Source organism: Carassius gibelio, chromosome B19 (assembly GCF_023724105.1).
Source record: "Carassius gibelio isolate Cgi1373 ecotype wild population from Czech Republic chromosome B19, carGib1.2-hapl.c, whole genome shotgun sequence".
NCBI lineage: Eukaryota > Metazoa > Chordata > Actinopteri > Cypriniformes > Cyprinidae > Carassius > Carassius gibelio.
In genome coordinates this window covers 29,170,961-29,191,003 of record NC_068414.1, presented here as the reverse complement: position 1 = coordinate 29,191,003, position 20,043 = coordinate 29,170,961, and the positions used below count along the sequence as shown (strand labels likewise).

At 38.4% G+C, this 20,043-nt stretch overlaps 1 protein-coding gene across 1 annotated transcript in view; it reads left to right on the top strand.

Annotated features, from left to right (window-relative positions):
* Positions 1-10,805, top strand: part of bop1 (BOP1 ribosomal biogenesis factor) — a 74,137-nt gene extending 63,332 nt beyond the window's left edge. Inside the window, exons 11-16 of the mRNA XM_052583796.1 lie at positions 2,139-2,271; positions 5,002-5,182; positions 5,670-5,961; positions 7,441-7,525; positions 7,709-7,816; positions 10,005-10,805. Of these exons, the coding sequence (XP_052439756.1) occupies positions 2,139-2,271; positions 5,002-5,182; positions 5,670-5,961; positions 7,441-7,525; positions 7,709-7,816; positions 10,005-10,158 (953 nt within the window). The 3' untranslated portion in view covers positions 10,159-10,805. The remainder of the gene's footprint in view (positions 1-2,138; positions 2,272-5,001; positions 5,183-5,669; positions 5,962-7,440; positions 7,526-7,708; positions 7,817-10,004) is intronic.
* The last annotated feature ends 9,238 nt before the right edge of the window (positions 10,806-20,043 follow it).

Genomic DNA, 20,043 nt, shown 5'->3' with positions numbered 1-20,043 from the left:
AGTCCCAACAAAAAAGGGTCACGATCGTGTGTTGGAACCGCATGCGGTGAGTAAAACTGCTTCAAATATATCTGTGTTATTAACTTAGCTATCGGTGTGTAAGCACATCAAGTAAACAACATGCGATGTTGTCATCAAACTGCACTTTCCACATGTACAGCTTAAAAAAAAAAAAAGATGACAAAGTGGAACTTAGTCATTTTCCAAAACCGCTAAGCAAATATATACAGTTTCAGTACATACCACATAGAGACTGATTGCTGATGCTGCTCTTGTTCAGTTTCAGCCTCTGGAACTGATTCTGGATCATAAATTTACGCTGAATCTGACTGTTAGCCATGGTTTGTTTTGGTTGGTTTTGTCCTCACGGTATCACAGCTTCCAAACGCTCTCAACTCAAAAGCCTACTCGCGCTCGTGATTCTTTAGCTCCGCCCACACGTCACGCCTCCAGTCGGTCGTGTTTTTCCGGGAAAATTCAGTACAGACTATCTTTCTCTTATGAATATAATAAAACTAAAGACTTTTTGGAGTTATGAAGGATGCAGTACTACTCTATAGGTACTCAAGATTAACAGGATATTGAGTGAAAACGAGCATTTCACCCCCCCTTTCAGGTCTGGCTCCATTTGTGACTTTTATGAGCAATTACTGATATATTAATGTACTTATCTATTATTAATTTATATTTTACTTTTAGAATATCCTATTTCACTTGTTTCAGATGTGAAATAGGTTGCTAATGCTGTTTCTTGTTAAATTTAACATCTAATTTCGATCATCCTTTGAGACACATTTCTGTATTTTTTTTCTCTGTCTCGAAGTCCCATTACTGTCCTTTAAAATAAACTTTTAACATTGCTGTTTTTTCCCTCCATGAGGGCAAATATTACCGTCATCCCATTTTATTTATGGTCAGGATCCATATTTGAATGTCTACAGGAAAGTTGTGGTGTCCCCTGCATCTCACACACACACACACACACACACACACACCTACAGCTGTGCAGGCCAGACAGGCCTCTGACCGCCAGCGGGTGTCCGCCACAGAGCCCGTCCCTCCTGCTATATCTGTTGCCATACAGCTCAATACTTAAAAAGTGATTATGGGATTTAAAGTTATTACACTCCACCCTCCAGGCCAGGCCGTTTCCCTCGTGTTGTTTTTCCTGTGTTTATGAAGCATGCAGGTATAAAAGTTAAAATGAGATTTTATGGCAGCTTATGATGTTGTGTGGCTGATACAAGGAAGGGGTTTCCCGTCTAACACATCTAGCGCTTTTGAATGAAACAGAGTGGATACCTATTAGATGACTTGTTTTTTTAAGTGAATTTAAAAAGAAATTATGAGTTAATTGTTAATAAACTGCATTATGCCATCACACCAATAATTATATTTTAATGTTATAATTAGGGATGCACTGATAGGATTTTTTTGGACGATACCAGAAGAAGCTTCTTTCAAAAACATTAAAAAATAGTAATGTTTCCAAACTTTTGGTCTGTACTGTATATGGATGTATATATTTATATTTATATTTATTTATATATATATATATATATATATATATATATATATATATATATATATATATATATATTATATTATATATAATTTACTTTTAAAAGAGAGAATAGAAATTAATTGCTAGACCTTTTTATTTCTTTAAAAAGAGTTATATTTTAACACATAGTAGGCTTTGACATCAGCTATTCATTATTATACTGTATGTATATGACATAAATGGCTCTCATTTTAAATGATGACCGTCTAACAGCAGTAACACACAAACTTTACACACCCGGCTTCTCCTTGTATATCACCTTCAGTAATCTTAGTATTATTATAGTGCACTCGTGCCAAAGTGCTGCTGTGTGTCACAGTGGTTGTGTGGCGCGAGGTTGAGTTATCCTCCATGTGTGCTGCTGAGAGAGGAAGTGCCGTTGAGCTGACAGTATGCTTTGCTTGTGCCAGAGACTTGAGCGTCTGTGTCCTCTCAGCTGTTCAGACGCTGAGACACAACCATGTTAAACACATTTACCCATAACCCTTTTTATTAAGTAATTCTGAAACACACTAGTTTATGTAAATTCTCTAATGAATGCATTGAAGTATTTGTTTTGACCCTTTGACCTCAGGCTCTGATGACTGTACGGTGCGTTTCTGGGAGGTCAGTACAGCACGATGCCTTAAGACTGTGGAGGTGGGCGGAGCCGTGAAGGGCGTGGCCTGGAATCCTAATCCATCCATCTGTCTGGTCGCTGTCAGCTAGTAAGATCCGCCCCTTTTTTCTCCTAAAATCTGCATCTGAATGTTTTTTTTGTTGTTGTTGTTGTTTTATTTTATTTTACATTCAGTTTGAGTTGTATATTAGTTTACAGCATATGATTTACCGGATTTATTTTTAATGGGTGTAGAGCTGCTGTCTGGTTAATTAGTACGATTTATTTTATTAAGCCTCAAGAAAGACAAATCAAATGTTCATTTTGAAATTTGAGTAACGTTTAAGAACTTTTCTTGAATGTTCCAAGGAATTTAAAGAGTATTTGTTATTAAATAGCCAGCTTTTATCAATTGTTAGTTGATTAGATAGTTAGGAAGTAGGACTGCACAATTAATCAAATGCGATAGTCTAGGGATGCAGTGATTAACCAGTTTCACGATTAACCGTGCTTTAAAACGGCAAGGTTAATTTATCATAAAGGCTCCACTACACCGAGTGTTTCTGTTACATCGGACAAAACAGTTGCAACTTGCGCAAAATTAAAGGTCCCGTTTTACGCGCTTTTTTGAAGCTTTGATTGTGTTTACAATGAGCAATATAACGTGTTCATGTTTCGCGTGTAAAAAAACACATTATTTTTCACACAATTCACCTATCTGTATACTGCTGTTTTCACTGTCACAAAAACGGGCTGATGTCTTCCTTGTTCTATGAAGCCTGTCCTTCAGAAATACTAAACGGGTTCTGATTGGGCCAGCGGTTCCTGTGCTGTGATTCGACAGCAGCTGAGAGCAGGCTGCCCTCATGGTAACGTGATTGGGCTAGAACAAACGTGCTGGAGAAGTATTTATAGTCACAGGAGGAGGGTTTTTACTGACGAGATGCGCATGAAAACCGCATTCGTTTTTTTGCACAGCCCTAACATCTAGTTAACAAAGCTAAACAGCGTTGCCCTTTGTGTAATAAGTTACAGAAACTGTTAAACGCACCAACTTAAATAATAAAATACACTTACCGGTTGTGGTCCATAAACAACGCCTTCTCCAGACAAAGAGGGAACTGCTCCATCTTTCAAGAATAATCTTTGTGCAAATCCAGCATTAAACTGATTGAGATTGAGAAAGTTGTCCTCAGCAAGCTGTCCTCTGCAAAATGAGTTGCACATAGTTTTACATTTTACATGTGCATTATAATTTTCGGGAACCGAGTTAAACATAAATTGTAACCATTAATCTCAAAGTACAGCTTTCCTGGGAAGCCCAAACAAAGATGATTGGACTCAGAGATGAAAATAACAGCGTTTCAACAACATGGCGACAAACACAAACAGCTCTTCCTTCTTCTCCGTCGGAGCGCAACAAGTCCACGCCCCCCTGTTTGTGAATTCATGTGGGCGGTGGTTAGTCAAAAAAACTGTTTTAGTGACGTTATTACTGCAGGAACTAGAGGGCTGTATTCCAAACGGGTCGTTTTTTGTAGGCGAATTCTGTTAAATCAAATATCTCTCTTGGCATTGAACTTTGAGCTTTAGAATTTTACAGATATTATTTATACTCTAACAACAACATTACACACTAACTAAAGTTTAAAACATGGAATCACGAAGAAGGGGACCTTTAAAACTAAGTTACAATAGCACTGTGCTTATCAGAGATGTGGAAGCTACACACACCAGATTAACTATGACAGGAACCAAAAAGTGATCCTTTATTTCCACCAGAGAAATGACTGAAGTCGATAGTGTTGGACTATTTTGGGTTCACCAAGAAATATTGCTGTAAAAACTGCTGTTGATTGGTTTAAATAGTTCAAATGTTGACTGGTAAATAGGTTAGATAAATAGCTAGAGTGAATAGATAAACATTAGCTGCATATTCACTGCAGATTTATGCAAAACCTTTGCAATGTTTTATGAATGTCAAGTGAAAAAAATTATTTGAAATGACTGCGTTTCCATAAAAAATTTTATGCAATTCAAACATAAAGATTTTCTCTCGCAATAAGTCATGGCGACTGATTTTGGTAGATTTCCGTATTGCAGCCATCGCACCAGCCATTAATTTTAACTGAAGGAGACAAAGGCATGTATCTTTAGTGAAGCAACGCTGAGAGGCTCCCGTGGCCATGTAAGAGCTGCAATCCGCCACAGCGGTGTGCAGCGTACAAAAGGAGTTATCCAAGCATTAATGGGAAGGAAAGCCCCTTAAACTAAAGAGCAATCTTGTATGAGGTTTTTCTTGGAGGTTCTAGTACATTAAAGAATGATCATGTGAATTTTACGTATGCCAGGTGGCCTGTAATTGCGCAAAAACAAAAATGTATTTATTGGAATTTTGCGAAATATTCCTTTTTCAAATTACCTGAAAAAACACTGAAAAACTAAAACATTTTGCGATATAATACGGTGAGTTTGCAAAATGTACGTGTTTAGAATTCGCAATTCCATTTTGTGCAATTTGAAAAGTAATGGAAATGCAGCTTTTCTTATAGTAGTTATTTGGCTTATGTCGCTAAATAGTTATGAATAGTTGGATGGATGGATGCTTGGACATCCCGAGGATGTTTTTATAGTTCAATAAATGTTAAATAAACTAGTCAACATTTGAAGTGGATTATAGCTAGCTAGTTGCTAGTTAGCTAGGTGGGAATGCTAGGTAGTAGGTCAGTTGGATGATGGATGGATAGATGAATGTATAAATGATGGATGGATGGGTTGGTTGGTTGAAGAGGTAGAGGATGGATGGTTAAATATGTGTAAACATGATGTTTGTGTGCAGTGATGATACTGTTGTCCTGTTGAACCCTGGTCTGGGCGACCGGCTGGTTTGCACTGCTACGGATCAGCTGATCTCCTCCTATGAGGATCCAGAGGAAGTGAAGGATCAGCTTGTTCAGTGGGCCGTCGCAGAGGGCGAAGGTCACGAGCTGGGTCACCGCCTCATCCTCAAACACCCCAAGGTAATCAAAACTCATACAAGCACACCACAATGGTCTGATTATATATTCATAAGAATGACAACACGATAACCATTAGCAAGTCACATTTCTCCTCTGTTTAATTCAATATTTTCCAGATAACAATAGAAATGAAAAGTCTTACTTTCCTTCTCTCATCCCCTCTGAGAGCGTCCGTCCGTCTCTCACGTGAGCCACAGCCAGAGGCTTTTAGCTATTGGCAGAAGCCACAAGCCTGTGGTCGTCTTTTTCCTGAAATGGAAAGAAATTTAAGACGCCTCTAGTGTCCAATTAAGCCTACTGGAAAAAGCAAAGCAGCGACACGCATTTGCAGACTGGCAGAGGCTGAGCCGGTGTTAATAACTGCAGTAAATTTAGTCCCGGCTTGTCTTTGAGGTTATAATTGGATTAATCATCTGTGGATTTACCACAGAATGACTTTGACCTCTGACCTCCAACCACCCACTTTCTCTCTCTTCTCTCTGTGAAGACCGTGCGGCAGGTGACGTGGCACGGGAAAGGCGACTACCTGGCATGTGTGATGCCGGACAATGGCAGCAGCCTCCAGGTGGTCATCCACCAGGTGAGCAAACGCAGGACGCAGAACCCCTTCCGAAAGAACAAGGGTCTGGTGCAGTGCGTGTCCTTCCACCCCATCAGGCCCTATTTCTTCGTGGCCACGCAGCGCTATGTGAGAGTATACAACCTCATCAAACAGGAGCTCACCAAGAAACTGATGGCCAACTGTAAATGGATTTCCAGCATGGCCATCCATCCAGGAGGTACGTAACTGGACGTTGAAAGGGTCACCAACATTTCATTCAAAACCTAATTTACTTTCTTTTCAAAAAGGAGATCTTATGGAGAATCTCCTATGAATATCCAATACAGTCAAAGCACACAAGGGCTATCAAATTAAAAACGCAGAGTAAACTCAAAGTTACTCAATAAAATTTTGTTGTTTAAAGGTGCTGTAGGGAACTTTTGTAAAAAAAATATATTTTTTACATATTTATTAAACCCGTCATTATGTCCTGACAGTAGAATATGAGACAGATAATCTGTGAAAAAATCAATCTCCTCTGGCTCCTCCCAGTGTCCTATTGCCATTTGCAGAAACTCCATCGCTCCCGGGAAAAAATACCCAATCAGAGCTGCGGTCCGTAACTTTGTTTGTGTTCAAAATGTAGAAAAATGTATATAATAAGCGAGTACACCATGAATCCATTTTCCAAACCGTGTTTTTAGCTTGTCCTGAATCACTAGGGTGCACCTATAATAAGTGCTTATATTCGGACTATTTTAGATTGCTTCGGGGGTACCGCGGCGGAGTAACCCAGTACCTTTGTGATTCTTCATAGACATAAACAGAGAGAAGTAGCTCCGGCTACAATGTTCTTCCGCAAGACGCAAGCAGTTCTGTTTATTAACCGCTAGAGCGTCAAAAGTTCCCTACCGCAGCTTTAATGGAAATTATGTCTGAACATACTGTGATAAAGACATTTCCCTATGCAAATCCTTCAGTTTTACAGTAATTATTTACATTTTAATATTATGAAATGATCAATTTATCCTGTAACTTTTACCATCTTAGTTTTTGTACATCTTTTTACATCAGACTTGACTAAGCTTTGGACATTGTATTTAAAACTTGATGCTTACATACCACGCTTTTTGGCTCAAATGTACATAAAAATATGATGTTCAATTCCATTGGTGTGTCTCCCAACCAAATGATGCACAGAGTGTCTATCATTATGAGATGAGATTTGAGAGCTACAGCAGAGAAAAAGACTTTGAGTGAATGGTGATTGAAATGTTAGTCCGTTGTATGACTACAGATGACGTAAATCGAATGGATTAGTTTAATTGTGCTCTTTTGTCCTTTTGGGAGCTTCAGATGTCCAGAATAGGCTTTGAATGAATGGAAAATATAAGCTTGGACATTTTTTAAGAAACTTTGTGTGAAGAAAGTAAGTCATTGGTTTGGAATGAGATGAATAAATGAGAAGAAATTCATTTTTGGGTAAACGGCTATGGACGTTAACCTCTAACGGTAACCTTTGAAATGAGAACTGGCAGCATTCTGTAGCCTGTTACGGTACGTTATATAAAGTAAGTGTTTGGAAGTGACCAGAGGAAAGTTACTCTAGCTTTATATTTGTCTTGGTTTCTCAAAAATGTCCCTACATGTGACATCAGTGACCACTCTCTGGATGTCAGATGTCATTTGTTTCCCCTATTTTACCCGTTTTCCACAGGCGACAATGTGATATGCGGTAGCTACGACTGTCGTCTGGCCTGGTTTGATCTGGACCTGTCCACAAAACCGTACAAAGTTCTCCGGTGAGTCAGCACGAGCAGGTTTTTATAATCTGGACAGTCTGGGGCAGACTCAGGGGAAATTGTTGGTAATGCTGGCCTTGTCAAATAAATGAATGTCTCCTTCTGGGACTTGAAGCAGTTCTGTGTAACGTCCCTCTGCTGACAGGACGCTGATGGGTCTGTCTTGTGTCTCTGTCCATATAGACATCATAAGAAGGCTCTGAGGAGCGTGGCCTACCACAGGCACTACCCATTGTTCGCGTCTGGCTCTGATGACGGCAGTGTCATCGTCTGTCATGGGATGGTCTACAAGTGAGTCTAATCGCCTTCCTGTCCGGGTTTTTACTCTTTATTTTTTCCCAGTGTTATTAAGTCTGCTGGGTTCTCTCTTTTTTGATTTTCTAATCCCTCTCTATTCTTCGGCTGTGTTTTAAATAGCATACGAGCAGTAAATAGTGTGCGTACTGTGCTTACTGTACATAATGTGTGCTGTAAGCTAGTTTACTCTGTGCATAATATATCTGAGTTGCGATGTGCCGTATACAGAAGAGTATATTTCAAGGAGTACGGTTTCCCACAATGCAGTGTGCTCAACTTTCCATTTCCAGTGTAACAAATGAACTAGATATTAGATGTAATTTCTAACATCTCTCTTGACTTTATTTCAATGGATTGAGGTAATGTGACAAGAAAGCATAAAAAAAATTAAATAAATGTAACTGTTATATACTAATTTAGGGCATACAGTGTAGTTAGTGTACTGCCCACTACTAACAATATATATAATAATATATGGAAATATGAATAAATAAATATATATGGTTCAACTATTTTAAATCTATGAATGATAGTAATAAAAGAAATGAATGAAATAAATGAAAATAATAACATTTTGCAGTATGCAGTGATCATATTAAAACATAATGTTAATGTGTAATCTTTGTTAGTTTAAATATTTACATTTTAATAATTAAAAATATTATAAATGAATGCCAACCACTTTAAATAAATCTGAATAATATAAATATTTAACATTATATATATATATATATATATATATATATATATATATATATATATATATATATATCTCATGTTTAATTGAGTGAGTTGCATCCAGTCATAATCTTTGAATTAAAGGTTTGTTTTAACTAAATTGTCTCTGAAAACTCTTTATACAAAAATGTAAAATCTGTCCACATTCTCTTGGCCTCAGGTTGTTCCGATCATGTATTTTTTTGTTTTGCTGAACACAATAGAAGATATTTTGAAGAATGTTGATAACCAAACAGTTACTGGTAGCAATTGACTTCCATAGTATTCTTTTTTTTGTTTTTCATACTATGGAAGTCAGTTGCTAGGGACACTCTTTGAGCGGAGCTAATGATCCGTGTATGGTACAGGGCAAGCGAGATCAGGATGAAAAGCCTTCATCAGCTGGCCTTAATAGATCTCTTTATACTCAAAATGAGGATCTCATGTTATTTTTCCACTTTTTACTTTCCCTAGTCAAACTGTTGATGCATATACAGCAAACCATATTTCCAGAATTCACTGTTTTATGGCCTTTATGGCCCTTAGACAGTTAAAAGAAATGGGCAACAGATTTTACCACAAAATGTCTGTAGAGAAAAAGGAATTGTTTTCATTGGAATGGGACAGGATGATTGACTAATCTAAAAATAGAGTAGATATAATAAAGTAGACTAGATTAGAGAGCTCTGTTAGCAGTATAAAAAAAAATTTATTCAGTGTTTTTTTTTTTTTTTTTTTTTTTTTAATGTTGAAATTGTTGAATGGTTTTTAGTTCTGTCATCTTTCCATAAGCAAGCATACTAACTTATAGATAAATTTTTGTTAGAAACAATTTGAGAATAATGTTTAAATTGGTTACATTTGTGGTCAAAATGAAAAAAATATATAAACCATTTTGAAAAATATTAGATTTTTACTCTAAATTATTATAGTATTCAAAATGTTATAATTTAATATTATTAAAAAAATAATCTGTGCATAAGACACTTAAGATATTTTATGTAAATCTGTACAGTATTCAAATTGTATGCATGTGATAATTGTTAATTTTAGTTTTTATTAATTGTATTACATTAATACTGAAAACTAACCAAATGTAATTCATAATTAAATAATTAGCATTTCATTTTTAAACAATGCACATAAGACATTACATTTTTTAGTAAAACATATTTTAATTTAATATTTCAAACATACATTTTAAAGGAATATAAATAATAGATGAAGGCATGGTAAAATGTTTAAAATATGTTTTTAATATGACTTTCATATAACAAAAAAACCTGTTCGGTTTAATAAAAATCAACTTGAGTGTCATAAAAGTGTCTGTAGTTGAAGAAACATCTATTGGCAGAAAAGAATTCAGGCATTTGAGATCTGTTATTGGTGCCAGACTTCATGAAAATCATTATTCAGAGGCATTTGTGAATAACTAACCTTTCTAATGTCTGTGTTAATCCTACAGTGACTTGCTGCAGAATCCTCTGATTGTTCCAGTGAAGGTTCTGAAGGGTCACACCATCACTCATGACCTCGGGGTCCTCGATGTGACCTTCCACCCAACTCAACCCTGGGTGTTTTCCTCAGGGGCCGACGGAACAGTCCGTCTTTTCACCTAGAGAACAAAAAGAAAATATCCCTCCATTGGGAGCCGTGACCTCGAATTTTGTAAACCAGAAATTACACGCCAGTTACGACTCGATGAGGATTTTTAGACTTGCTGCTCTCCGAGGCCACTGACATGTTGCTGGCAGGAATCAAGTGCCTGATCTGATATTGAACATGTCATTATAATGTGTTTTGAGCTATGTTTTGCCTTTTTTATGTTAGAAGAAAATATATCCAGCCGCTCGTAGATTCCCACAGGACTCGAGTACAGCGTTAAAAGAGAGACCGGTTTGGTTTCAAACCCAAAACCATGTGCACTCGGAAAGGCCCGTTTCCGTATTGGGCTGTCAGTGCCCCACAGCAAATCAAGCACAACCGCTAATCCTTGGACAAGGAAGCTGAATTTGAAATGAAACAAATGTCCAACGTTGGGCCTGGCCAAAGCAAACAAGACATGAAACAAATCTGCAGACGTCTGTCCTTCACTTACACTTGATGTTTTCTTAAACCGCCTTCTGAAGTGTTTCATCCAAAAATGGCGTTACCATCAACTCCTACCAGCATCAGCATGTCGCTTTTTATTTTTTAACCTTTGAAACATTAACCAGTTGTAATTCAGATACCAGTTCCATTTTAATTAAACATGGTGTTTCTTGAAGGGTGTTTGGAGTTTGTTTTCTCTTCTGGTTTCTCGCCACAGGTCAGCGAGGGTGATTTTCAGGACTCCTGAATTATATGCAGCGAGGGTCTGGGAATTGGTTTCGTTTCCTCTGCTGAGAGGCCCAGACGCCGCTGATCAGACAGCATTGTGTGTTATAGATCATATTTCATGGAGGCCGTCCACCTGCGGGTCCTTCTCTCAAATCCAGACGTCGTCTCAAGGCTGTGAGCCTCTCTGTGTGGAGATTGCAGTCCTTTGTTAATTTTCCAAATTTAAGTGTTTGTAAAATGCTTACCGAGCATGAAAAGTACTGTAATATTTGATGTGGTAATTATATTGAAATACCTACATTCTCAAGTGAATGGAGTGTTTTTGTGCAATTGGTATATTGCAGTAATGGTGTGTGTTATGGTATCTGTTATTTTTTGCTGGAAATTTAGTATGAAGAGGTTTAAATTACCATGTTTTTGATAATTCATAGTTTATAATTGTTTACAAACCAAAAAAAAACTGCTGAAAACTAAGATGGTCTTGGCAGGTTTAAATTGGTCTCCAAGTTGTCCTCATTTGTAAGTCGCTTTGGATAAAAGTGTCTGCTAAATGACTTAATGTAAGGTGCCCGAACCCCCTCTCAAAACCACCAGCAGAGACCAATTTAGGCTATTTTGGCATGTTTTTAGGGAATTCTTTAGAAATCATCCATGAAAGGGTGATTGAAAAGAAAAGACAGAAAACTGGTTGTAATAAGAATTGTCGTGAATCATTTGCATTTTAAGCAAAATGTTACTAAATAGTTGAAGGCAGTGAGCTGAAACTAGTGCTGCGTGGGTTTATGCCGAGTGGTTCGATTTCCTCCCACAACCCATGTAGGTTTGGTTATTTGAACATTGTATATTGTCCACAGAGGTGTGTGTGAAGAGAAGACTTGTGTATGGATGAACCGGTTTCTCGCCATGAATATAGTTAAAGAAGCGGAATTGGCGTTAGGAAAGAAATAAGGAAACAAACTGAAAAATGAATTTTCTTTTAATTAATTCACGCAATGTTGATAAGCATACTTTAATTCACCCTTTCCTCATTTTCTTTATCACGCAATGTTCCACTCTCATTTCTTAATACTCTCATATTTCTTTATCACTCTTACGTGTAAATAAAGTTTAACAGCATTTCGGATACATGTTGTTCTAAACATGTAAGACCCTCGTTCATCTTCAGACACAAATTAAGATATTTTTTGATGCATTCTGAACTCTCTGATCCTCCCATAGACAGCAAGGATCCTTACAGGATCTAGGTTAAGAAGCGTAGCAAGGACATCGCTAAAATAATCCATGTGACATCAGTGGTTCAACCATAATTTTTCGAAGCTACAAGAATACTTTTTGTATATTTACAGTACACGGAAAAAAAAATAATGACTTTATTCAACAATTTGTCTCCTCACGTCATCCTACAGCGCCATTTTGGAGAAGTTACGTAAACAATTCAGCTCTTTGTCAGCAGCACCGGATTCATGGCTTCATTGTTAACGTTGTTTGCGCTTTGAACTGAACGTAAACAACGTATCTGCGTAAATACGTTGCATGCTTTGTTTACACATGATATGCTCCAAAATGGCACTGGGGTATCGCGGAGACGACAAATGGTTGAATAAAGACATTATTTTAATTTTTTTGTGCACAAAAAGTATTCTAGTAGCTTTATAACATTATAGTTGAATCACTGATGTCATGTGGATTTTTTTTGGATCTCCTTGCTGCTTTTCTGAACCTTGATCGTGTAAGGATCCTTGCTGTCTATGGGAGAGCTCTCGGAATCGCTCATTTTCGACATTTTCATTTTTGGGTGAACTATGCCTTTAAAGCTAAAATGTTATGTTTTCAATGGCAATCCCTATTTGCGTGCTCATACACAATCTTTGATCATATTCCAAATTAGGAAATCATTTTAATGCAAAGATACCTCACGAGAAACACAAAGAATTAACTTGTCAGAATTAGTTTGACTTCTGATTCACTCGACCATTACCAAATGAATGGCTGTGGTATTTTATAATATAATGCATTTTTATCCAGGAAAGCACCTATTGTTTTGTTTCGTGCTGATTCAGCATTAATTTTATGGTCACTGACAGATTGCCAACCAGATGACCAGTCAGTGCTGAGTTTGTCCTTCAATCAGTTCAGCCAAAGTTGAGGTACGCCAAGCCAGTGGAGGATAGTGCGCGCGTCTTGTCCTGGAAGGCTGTCTGGATATTAATCTGTTATTTATATGATTAGCGTTCAGTACGCCAGGCACATTCTGTTTTGGGGAATGTTGGTTATCTAAAAATAACTTAAGAAACAGTCATTGTCAGCGCTCCAGTGGTTTTCCCTCAACTCTACAAAAACATGAATGTGGTAGCAGTAATTCAGCGCAGCGTGACTCCTGTGCTCATGGAAAGAGACAAGCCTGATACACGAAAAATCTGCCTATCTTGGCGATTATATTTAATGTTACTAAACAGGACGCATGGCTGATTTTTGCAAAGTACTGTGGAAAACTGGCTGATGAATTTAGTAGAGAAGGAAGTCTTTTGTAAGACTATCAGCTGTTTAACGACTCTCGTGAAAAAAGATGGCCCTAAGATGGTGACATCTACCAGCATGACATAACTGAACCAGGAAAGCCAGTCAAAACTTGACTAATCGTCAGAATGGATAAGGAAGTTTACACGCAGTTATATTTCTGCCGGAATAAAAAAAAACTTTTGTCTTTTTAAAATGTCATGTAAAAACTCTAAGTCCCATCCGTACTGTAATAATAATCATATTAACATCAACACCTGTTATTTGAACCCTGCAGTATAGTATATTGTATGTGCCTTAATGGGATAGTTCGCCCAAAAATGTAAATGTTGTCATCATTTACTGACTCTCAAGCTGTTCCGCACCATTCAGAGTTTCTTTCTACTGTTGAGCATAAAACATGACATTTTGTAGACTGTTGGTAACCAAACAGTTGAATGTAGCCAACCACTTCTATGGAGAAACTATGAAAGTCAATGGTTTTTGTCGACTGTTTGGTTATCAACATACTCCAAAATATCTTCTTTTATGTTCAGCAGAAGAAAAAAAAAGTCATACAGGTTTGGATCAAATGGAGGGTTAGTAAAATAACAGAATTTTCATTTTTGTGGTCAACTATTCCTTTGAAGCAGGAAGAGTTCTGACCGTTAATATTGTTATAATTGTTATGGCTGTTCACAACAAAAACAACTATATTAGCATCCACACCAATATGCGATGAGGTTATTATAAGCATGTGCTGCAATTCATATGATGCTTTAAATGCTTGAGCTCTTTAAAGCAAAATTGTGAAAGTGATTCCAATTTCTTGGGGAAAAAAGGTATAAATGCGGTCACTGGGTCACAAAGGGTACATGTTTGTAAATTATTTTACATGCAAGTAGGCAAAAAGGTACATATTAGTACCTTAAATGCACATATTGGTACCTTTTAAAAAGGTACCGCCTCAGTGACCAGATTTGTACCTTTATTTTTCCTGTGAGTGCAACATTTCTTTCTTTGTGCTGTTATTGTTGGTACATCTGCTATCCTTTTAAATTTAGAACAATTTTTAAAGTCCATACAGTGCAAGTCAGTGGGATTCAATATTGCTTTGGGCTCTTTGAAGCTAATAATGCAATGGTGGGGACACCACATAAGACGCACTTCTCCATTATATCATGTTTCCACTTTTGAAATTTTCTCCTAAAAAACTGAAGTGCCCATCAACTAAACCACATTTATCAATTAACACCGTGAGTAGTCATGGAAACAGCATAATTGATTGCAGCGGTCCATGTCCGTGCTTTTTTCCTGCGGGTCATTTATATCGTTGTGCACACGGAGGAAACATAAAATTACGTTTAATCAACGCAAAGGGGTTTTCTCAAAATTCACAATACAAGCACAACCAGAGAGGCCGTAAAGCGTCTTGATTGACGGGACTGCATGAGGATTCAGAATACTGGGGCTTAATGAATGACGTGATGGTTAACAGTGCCCCTGTTAATGCTCGTCCAGACACGCGACACACGTTCCAAACCCCAAAATGGCACGAGACACATTCCAAGGAAAAACGTCCAGTCTGCGAGATGACATCATCAGTGCTCAGGAGGACCGGGGGTGACCTCATAATGACTTCCTCCAGTCGGGGCCCTCTTAGTGGGCTTGTCAGACGCACAACATTGACGAGACATCAGAGAGCGTCTGTCCCACCATAAAAAAAAAGAAGGTATTTTACAAGCTAGACAGTGGACAGTGAATGGGGTTTTGTAAAATCCAGGTTATGCACAGAGAAGTTTCATGAAGTGTTCCGTATATTTTGCATCCCGGCGCTCCATAATTGGAGTATGACTTCAGACGGTGGCATTGAAACTGTCTGGTAAGAAACCCTTCGGAGGCTCTGGATGTCTATCATGGTGTGTCTCGCCCACAAGCATATGTGTGTGTGTACCTGTGGTTTTCCTGTCGGTGAAACCCAATAACAGTCCCATTGCATCATTTTGAATAGTTTCAGGAGAAAATGGATGCAGTCTTGGCAGTCGGCGAGTGTTTCCATTGCTTTCTCCAAACCGTTTTCCTCCTCTGCTTGCCCTCCCCACAGGGAAAACGGTCAAAACAAACAGCAAATAGTTGGTGTTGAGAGACTTGGGCACTTGGAAGGCCACATTCCAGCATAAGTGGAAAAAATTAGAGTCCTTGCCGGATTGCTGCAGCTCCCGGAGGCTTTGATTCAAAGTTAATTTGGGATAGCCGCTGAGAGCTGTAGGATTTCGAGCTGGCTAGTAAAGATGTTGTCAGCGGGTTTTCTTCGGAATTCCCCCACGTCAAGAACGCTCTGACCCGAAACTCGAGCAGCCTACCTGAGCAGCAGCTGTGCCAGTTTTCCAGATAGACGGATGGGTTTTTAACTCGTGTAACCTACAAGGTAAGATCTAAAGTTAAGCTTTTCACTTAATGACATGGCATCTTAAATTGTACCCCACTTCAAGTTAGATTATTAATAAAAAAATGTATTTTATTGTTTCCACTCACTTTCTTTGTGAGGAGCTACAACATTCTACTAAACATCTTCTTTTGTGTTCCACAGAAGAAAGAAACTAACGATATAAGGGTGAGTAAATGATGACAGAACTTGAATTTGAACATGAACGGTCTCTTTAAATATTATATTTGGGAGTGTGCTGCTTCCCGCCTAGGCCACCAGACAGCGCCACCTATTGCTTACAATGCAAAAATTCTCTTGAGTTTGGTTAAATTTAAGCTGGTGTTGTACATGATCAATCTTCACTGTCTAAATTGATTACATATTTTTTCTCATTTACGTGACAAAAGTGAACATTTGCAAAGTTTGGCATTACGACAGATACTGTAAAAGTGTGTGTATTCAACCTTTCAAGGCCTATAAAATAAAAAATAAGTTCAGTACTCATGCGCTCTATGAGCGCCATCTTCGCGTGTGTGCGAAATGAGTTCTCTTTCACTACTGACTGCTTAAAATCTATTATTTTTAAACCGCAGTGCATAAAAATGCATGCAAACGACAAGTTTTCATGACCATGTAACACAGCAACGTCACGTGAGCATGCAATAGAGACGATAGATTATAATCTGTACCTGTTGACAAATTTCTACTGATATATTGCCCACCGCTATTTCATATCATATCAATGCAGGTTTACAGAACATCCATGAATCAAATATGGTAATCAATCAGCCAGTGGTGACTATCAAGTACTAAACTCTTTACTCTTCCACAGAAATGGTTCTGGTTCTCGGTTTACTTCCAACTGAAATTTCCACTAATTTCAGAGCCAAGTGATGACATAACCTGCCCTAAATAAACATGCCACTTCATCGACTTTGTTTATGAGTGTTATGAGTTTTGAGGACATATTTTAACATGCAACTGTCTAAGCTGCTTTTGATGCCACGATCATGTTATTCAAGTGAATCCAATTCACCGCAATCAATTTGCACCAAATATTTGTAAACAAAATCATTTCATATTAGACAGAGAGTGAAAAAGTCAAGCCCCTGTAAAATGTGACAGGCATGGGAACGGTCCATCAACTGAACATTCTGTTTTACCTTACTGCGTGTTTCCATTCTAGACAATTTAATTGATTGTAATGCAAACAGTCTAGTTAGGGCTCAAGCCCGAAGGGGCGAAGAGCCCTATTGTTCTTCTAAGGATTATTAGGGCCCGAGCACCGATGGTGTGAGGACCCTATTGGAATTGCTCCGTTTATTATTATTATTATTCCGCTTCTCCAAAATGAATCGCATTTTTGAGGGCCTAAACATGCTCAAAAAGTCACCAAATTTTGCACACGCCTCCGAACTGGCGAAAATTTACGTCTGATATGGGTTTCAGAAGTGGGCGTGGTAAAATGGCTCGACAGCGCCACCTATGCACGTTCAGCGGTGTGCGCCTCGAGCTACATTTCACGTACATGTATGAAAATCGGTACACACATGTAACACATCAATACCTACAAAAAAGACTCTTGGAGCAAAATTCTAAACCCAACAGGAAGTCGGTTATTTTTTATATTATGGGCAAATTTTGTGTAATTTTTGCCATTTCTATGCGTTGTATTTTAACGAACTCCTCCTAGAGATTTCTTCAAATCAACACCAAATTTGGTATGCCTAATCTAAAGGCCTTTGCGATGTTAAATTGCGAAGATTTTGAGTTTTCGTTGAAGGGCGTGTCCGTGGCGGCCTGGCGAATTTCGATGACTCGCCATGAAAAATGAAGTTGCTATAACTCAGACATACAATGTCCAATCTGCTCCGAAGAACCAATTATGCTCCGAAGAACTACTCCTAGAAATTTTATGACATCAATGTCTTTTTTGTGGTCAGTCTAATCTAAAGGCCTGTGCAATGTTAAATTGTGAAGATCTTGAGTTTTCGTTAAAGGGCGTTTCCATGGCGCGGTGACAAAGTTCGATGTCTCGCCATGGGAGTAGAAGTTGTTGTAACTCAGGCATAAAATATCAGATCTTGCCCAAACTTCACATGTTTGATAAGAGTACTGACCTGCCCACATCAGGAGGCCAATATTCCATTGGGTGTGGCAAAATGGCTCGATAGCGCCACCTATACACTTTCAATGGAGTGCGCCTCGAGCTACGTGTCACGTACATGTACAAAAATCGGTATACACATGTAACACACCAATACCTACAAAAAAGTCTCTTGGTACGAAATCCGAATCCCAACAGGAAGTCAGTTTTTAGAATTTTCTTTGCAAAATTGGCGTTGTTTTTGCCATTTTCAGGGGTTGTACTTTAACGAACTCCTCCTAGAGATTTATTCAGATCAACACCAAACCTGGTCAGTGTAATCTTAAGCCCTTTGCGATGTTAAATTGCGAAGATCTTTAAATTTCGTTAAAGGGCGTGTCCATGGCGGCCTGACAAATTTCGATGTTTCGCCATGAAAAAGGAAGTTGCTGTAACTCAGACATACAATGTCCAATCTGCCCCAAACTTCACATTTTAGATAAAACTTCTGCCCTTAACAGATCTACATGCCCACATTCAGTTATAGTCATAGCGCCACCTATTGGCAACAGGAAGTGACATGTTTTACGCTGCGACAAACTACTCCTATAATTTTTTTGAGATTAACATATATTTTGTGGTCAGTCTAATCTAAAGGCCTGTGCAATGTTAACTTGTGGAGATCTTGAGTTTTTGTTAAAGGGCGTGTCCATGGCGCCATGACAAATTTTTATGTCTCGCCACAGTAAGAGAAGTTGTTGTAACTCAGGCATAATTTGTTCGATCTTCCCCAAACTTCACATGTTTGATAACAGTCCTGGCCTGAACACATCTGAAGGACAATATTCCATTATAATGATAGCGCCACCTGCTGGCAACGGTAAGATTGGCACATATATGGGATATACTTTGATATATTCCACTTATATTTATGACATTAAATGCATATTTCTCACCGTTCACCTTTTTACTAAAGCAACTCGCTGGTGGTGAGCCCGGGTGCGAGGGCCCGTTCATCGCTGCTTGCAGCTTTAATTAGGGCCCGAGCACCGATGGTGTGAGGACCCTCTTGGAATTGCTCCGTTTATTATTATTATTATTATTATTCTTCTTCTCTAAGATGAATCGCATTTTTGAGGGCCTAAACATGCTCGAAAAGTCATGAAACTTTGCACACACCTCAGAACTGGCGAAAATTTACGTCTGATATGGGTTTCAGAAGTGGGTGTGGCAAAATGGCTCAACAGCGCCACCTATACACGTTCAACGGTGTGCGCCTCGAGCTACGTTTCATGTACATGTATGAAAATCGGTATACACATGTAACTCTCCAATACCTACAAAAAAGTCTCTTGGAGCAAAATCCGAAACCCAACAGGAAGTCGGTTATTTCTAATATTATGAGCAAATTTTGTGTCATTTTTGTCATTTCCATGCGTTGTATTTTAACGAACTCCTCCTAGAGATTAATTCAGATCAACACCAAATTTGGTATGCCTAATCTAAAGGCCTTTGCGATGTTAAATTGCGAAGCTTTTGAGTTTTCGTTGAAGGGCCTGTGTGTGGCGGCCTGGCGAATTTCGATGATTCGCCATGAAACAGGAAGTTGCTATAACTCAGACATACAATGACCAATCTGCCCCAAACTTCACATGTTTGATGAGACTCCTGTCCTGAACAGTTTGACATGACCATATTCAGTTATAGTCATAGCGCCACCTATTGGCAACAGGAAGTGACATATTTTACGCTGCGACAAACTACTCCTAGAAATTTTTGACATCAATGTCTTTTTTGTCGTCAGTCTAATCTAAAGGCCTGTACGATGTTAAATTGAGAAGATTTTGAGTTTTCGTTAAAGGGCGTGTCCATGGCGCCATGTCAAAGTTCGATGTCTCGCCATGGGAGTAGAAGTTGTTGTAACTCAGTCATAAAATATCAGATCTTGCCCAAACTTCAAATGTTTGATAAGAGTACTGACCTGAACACATCTGGAGGCTAATATTCCATTGGGTGTGGCAAAATGGCTCGATAGCGCCACCTATAAATTTTGAATGGAGTGCGCCTCGAGCTACATGTCATATACATGTACGAAAATCGGTAAACATATGTAACACACCAATAGCTACAAAAAAGTCTCTTGGTACGAAACCCGAATCCCAACAGGAAGTCGGT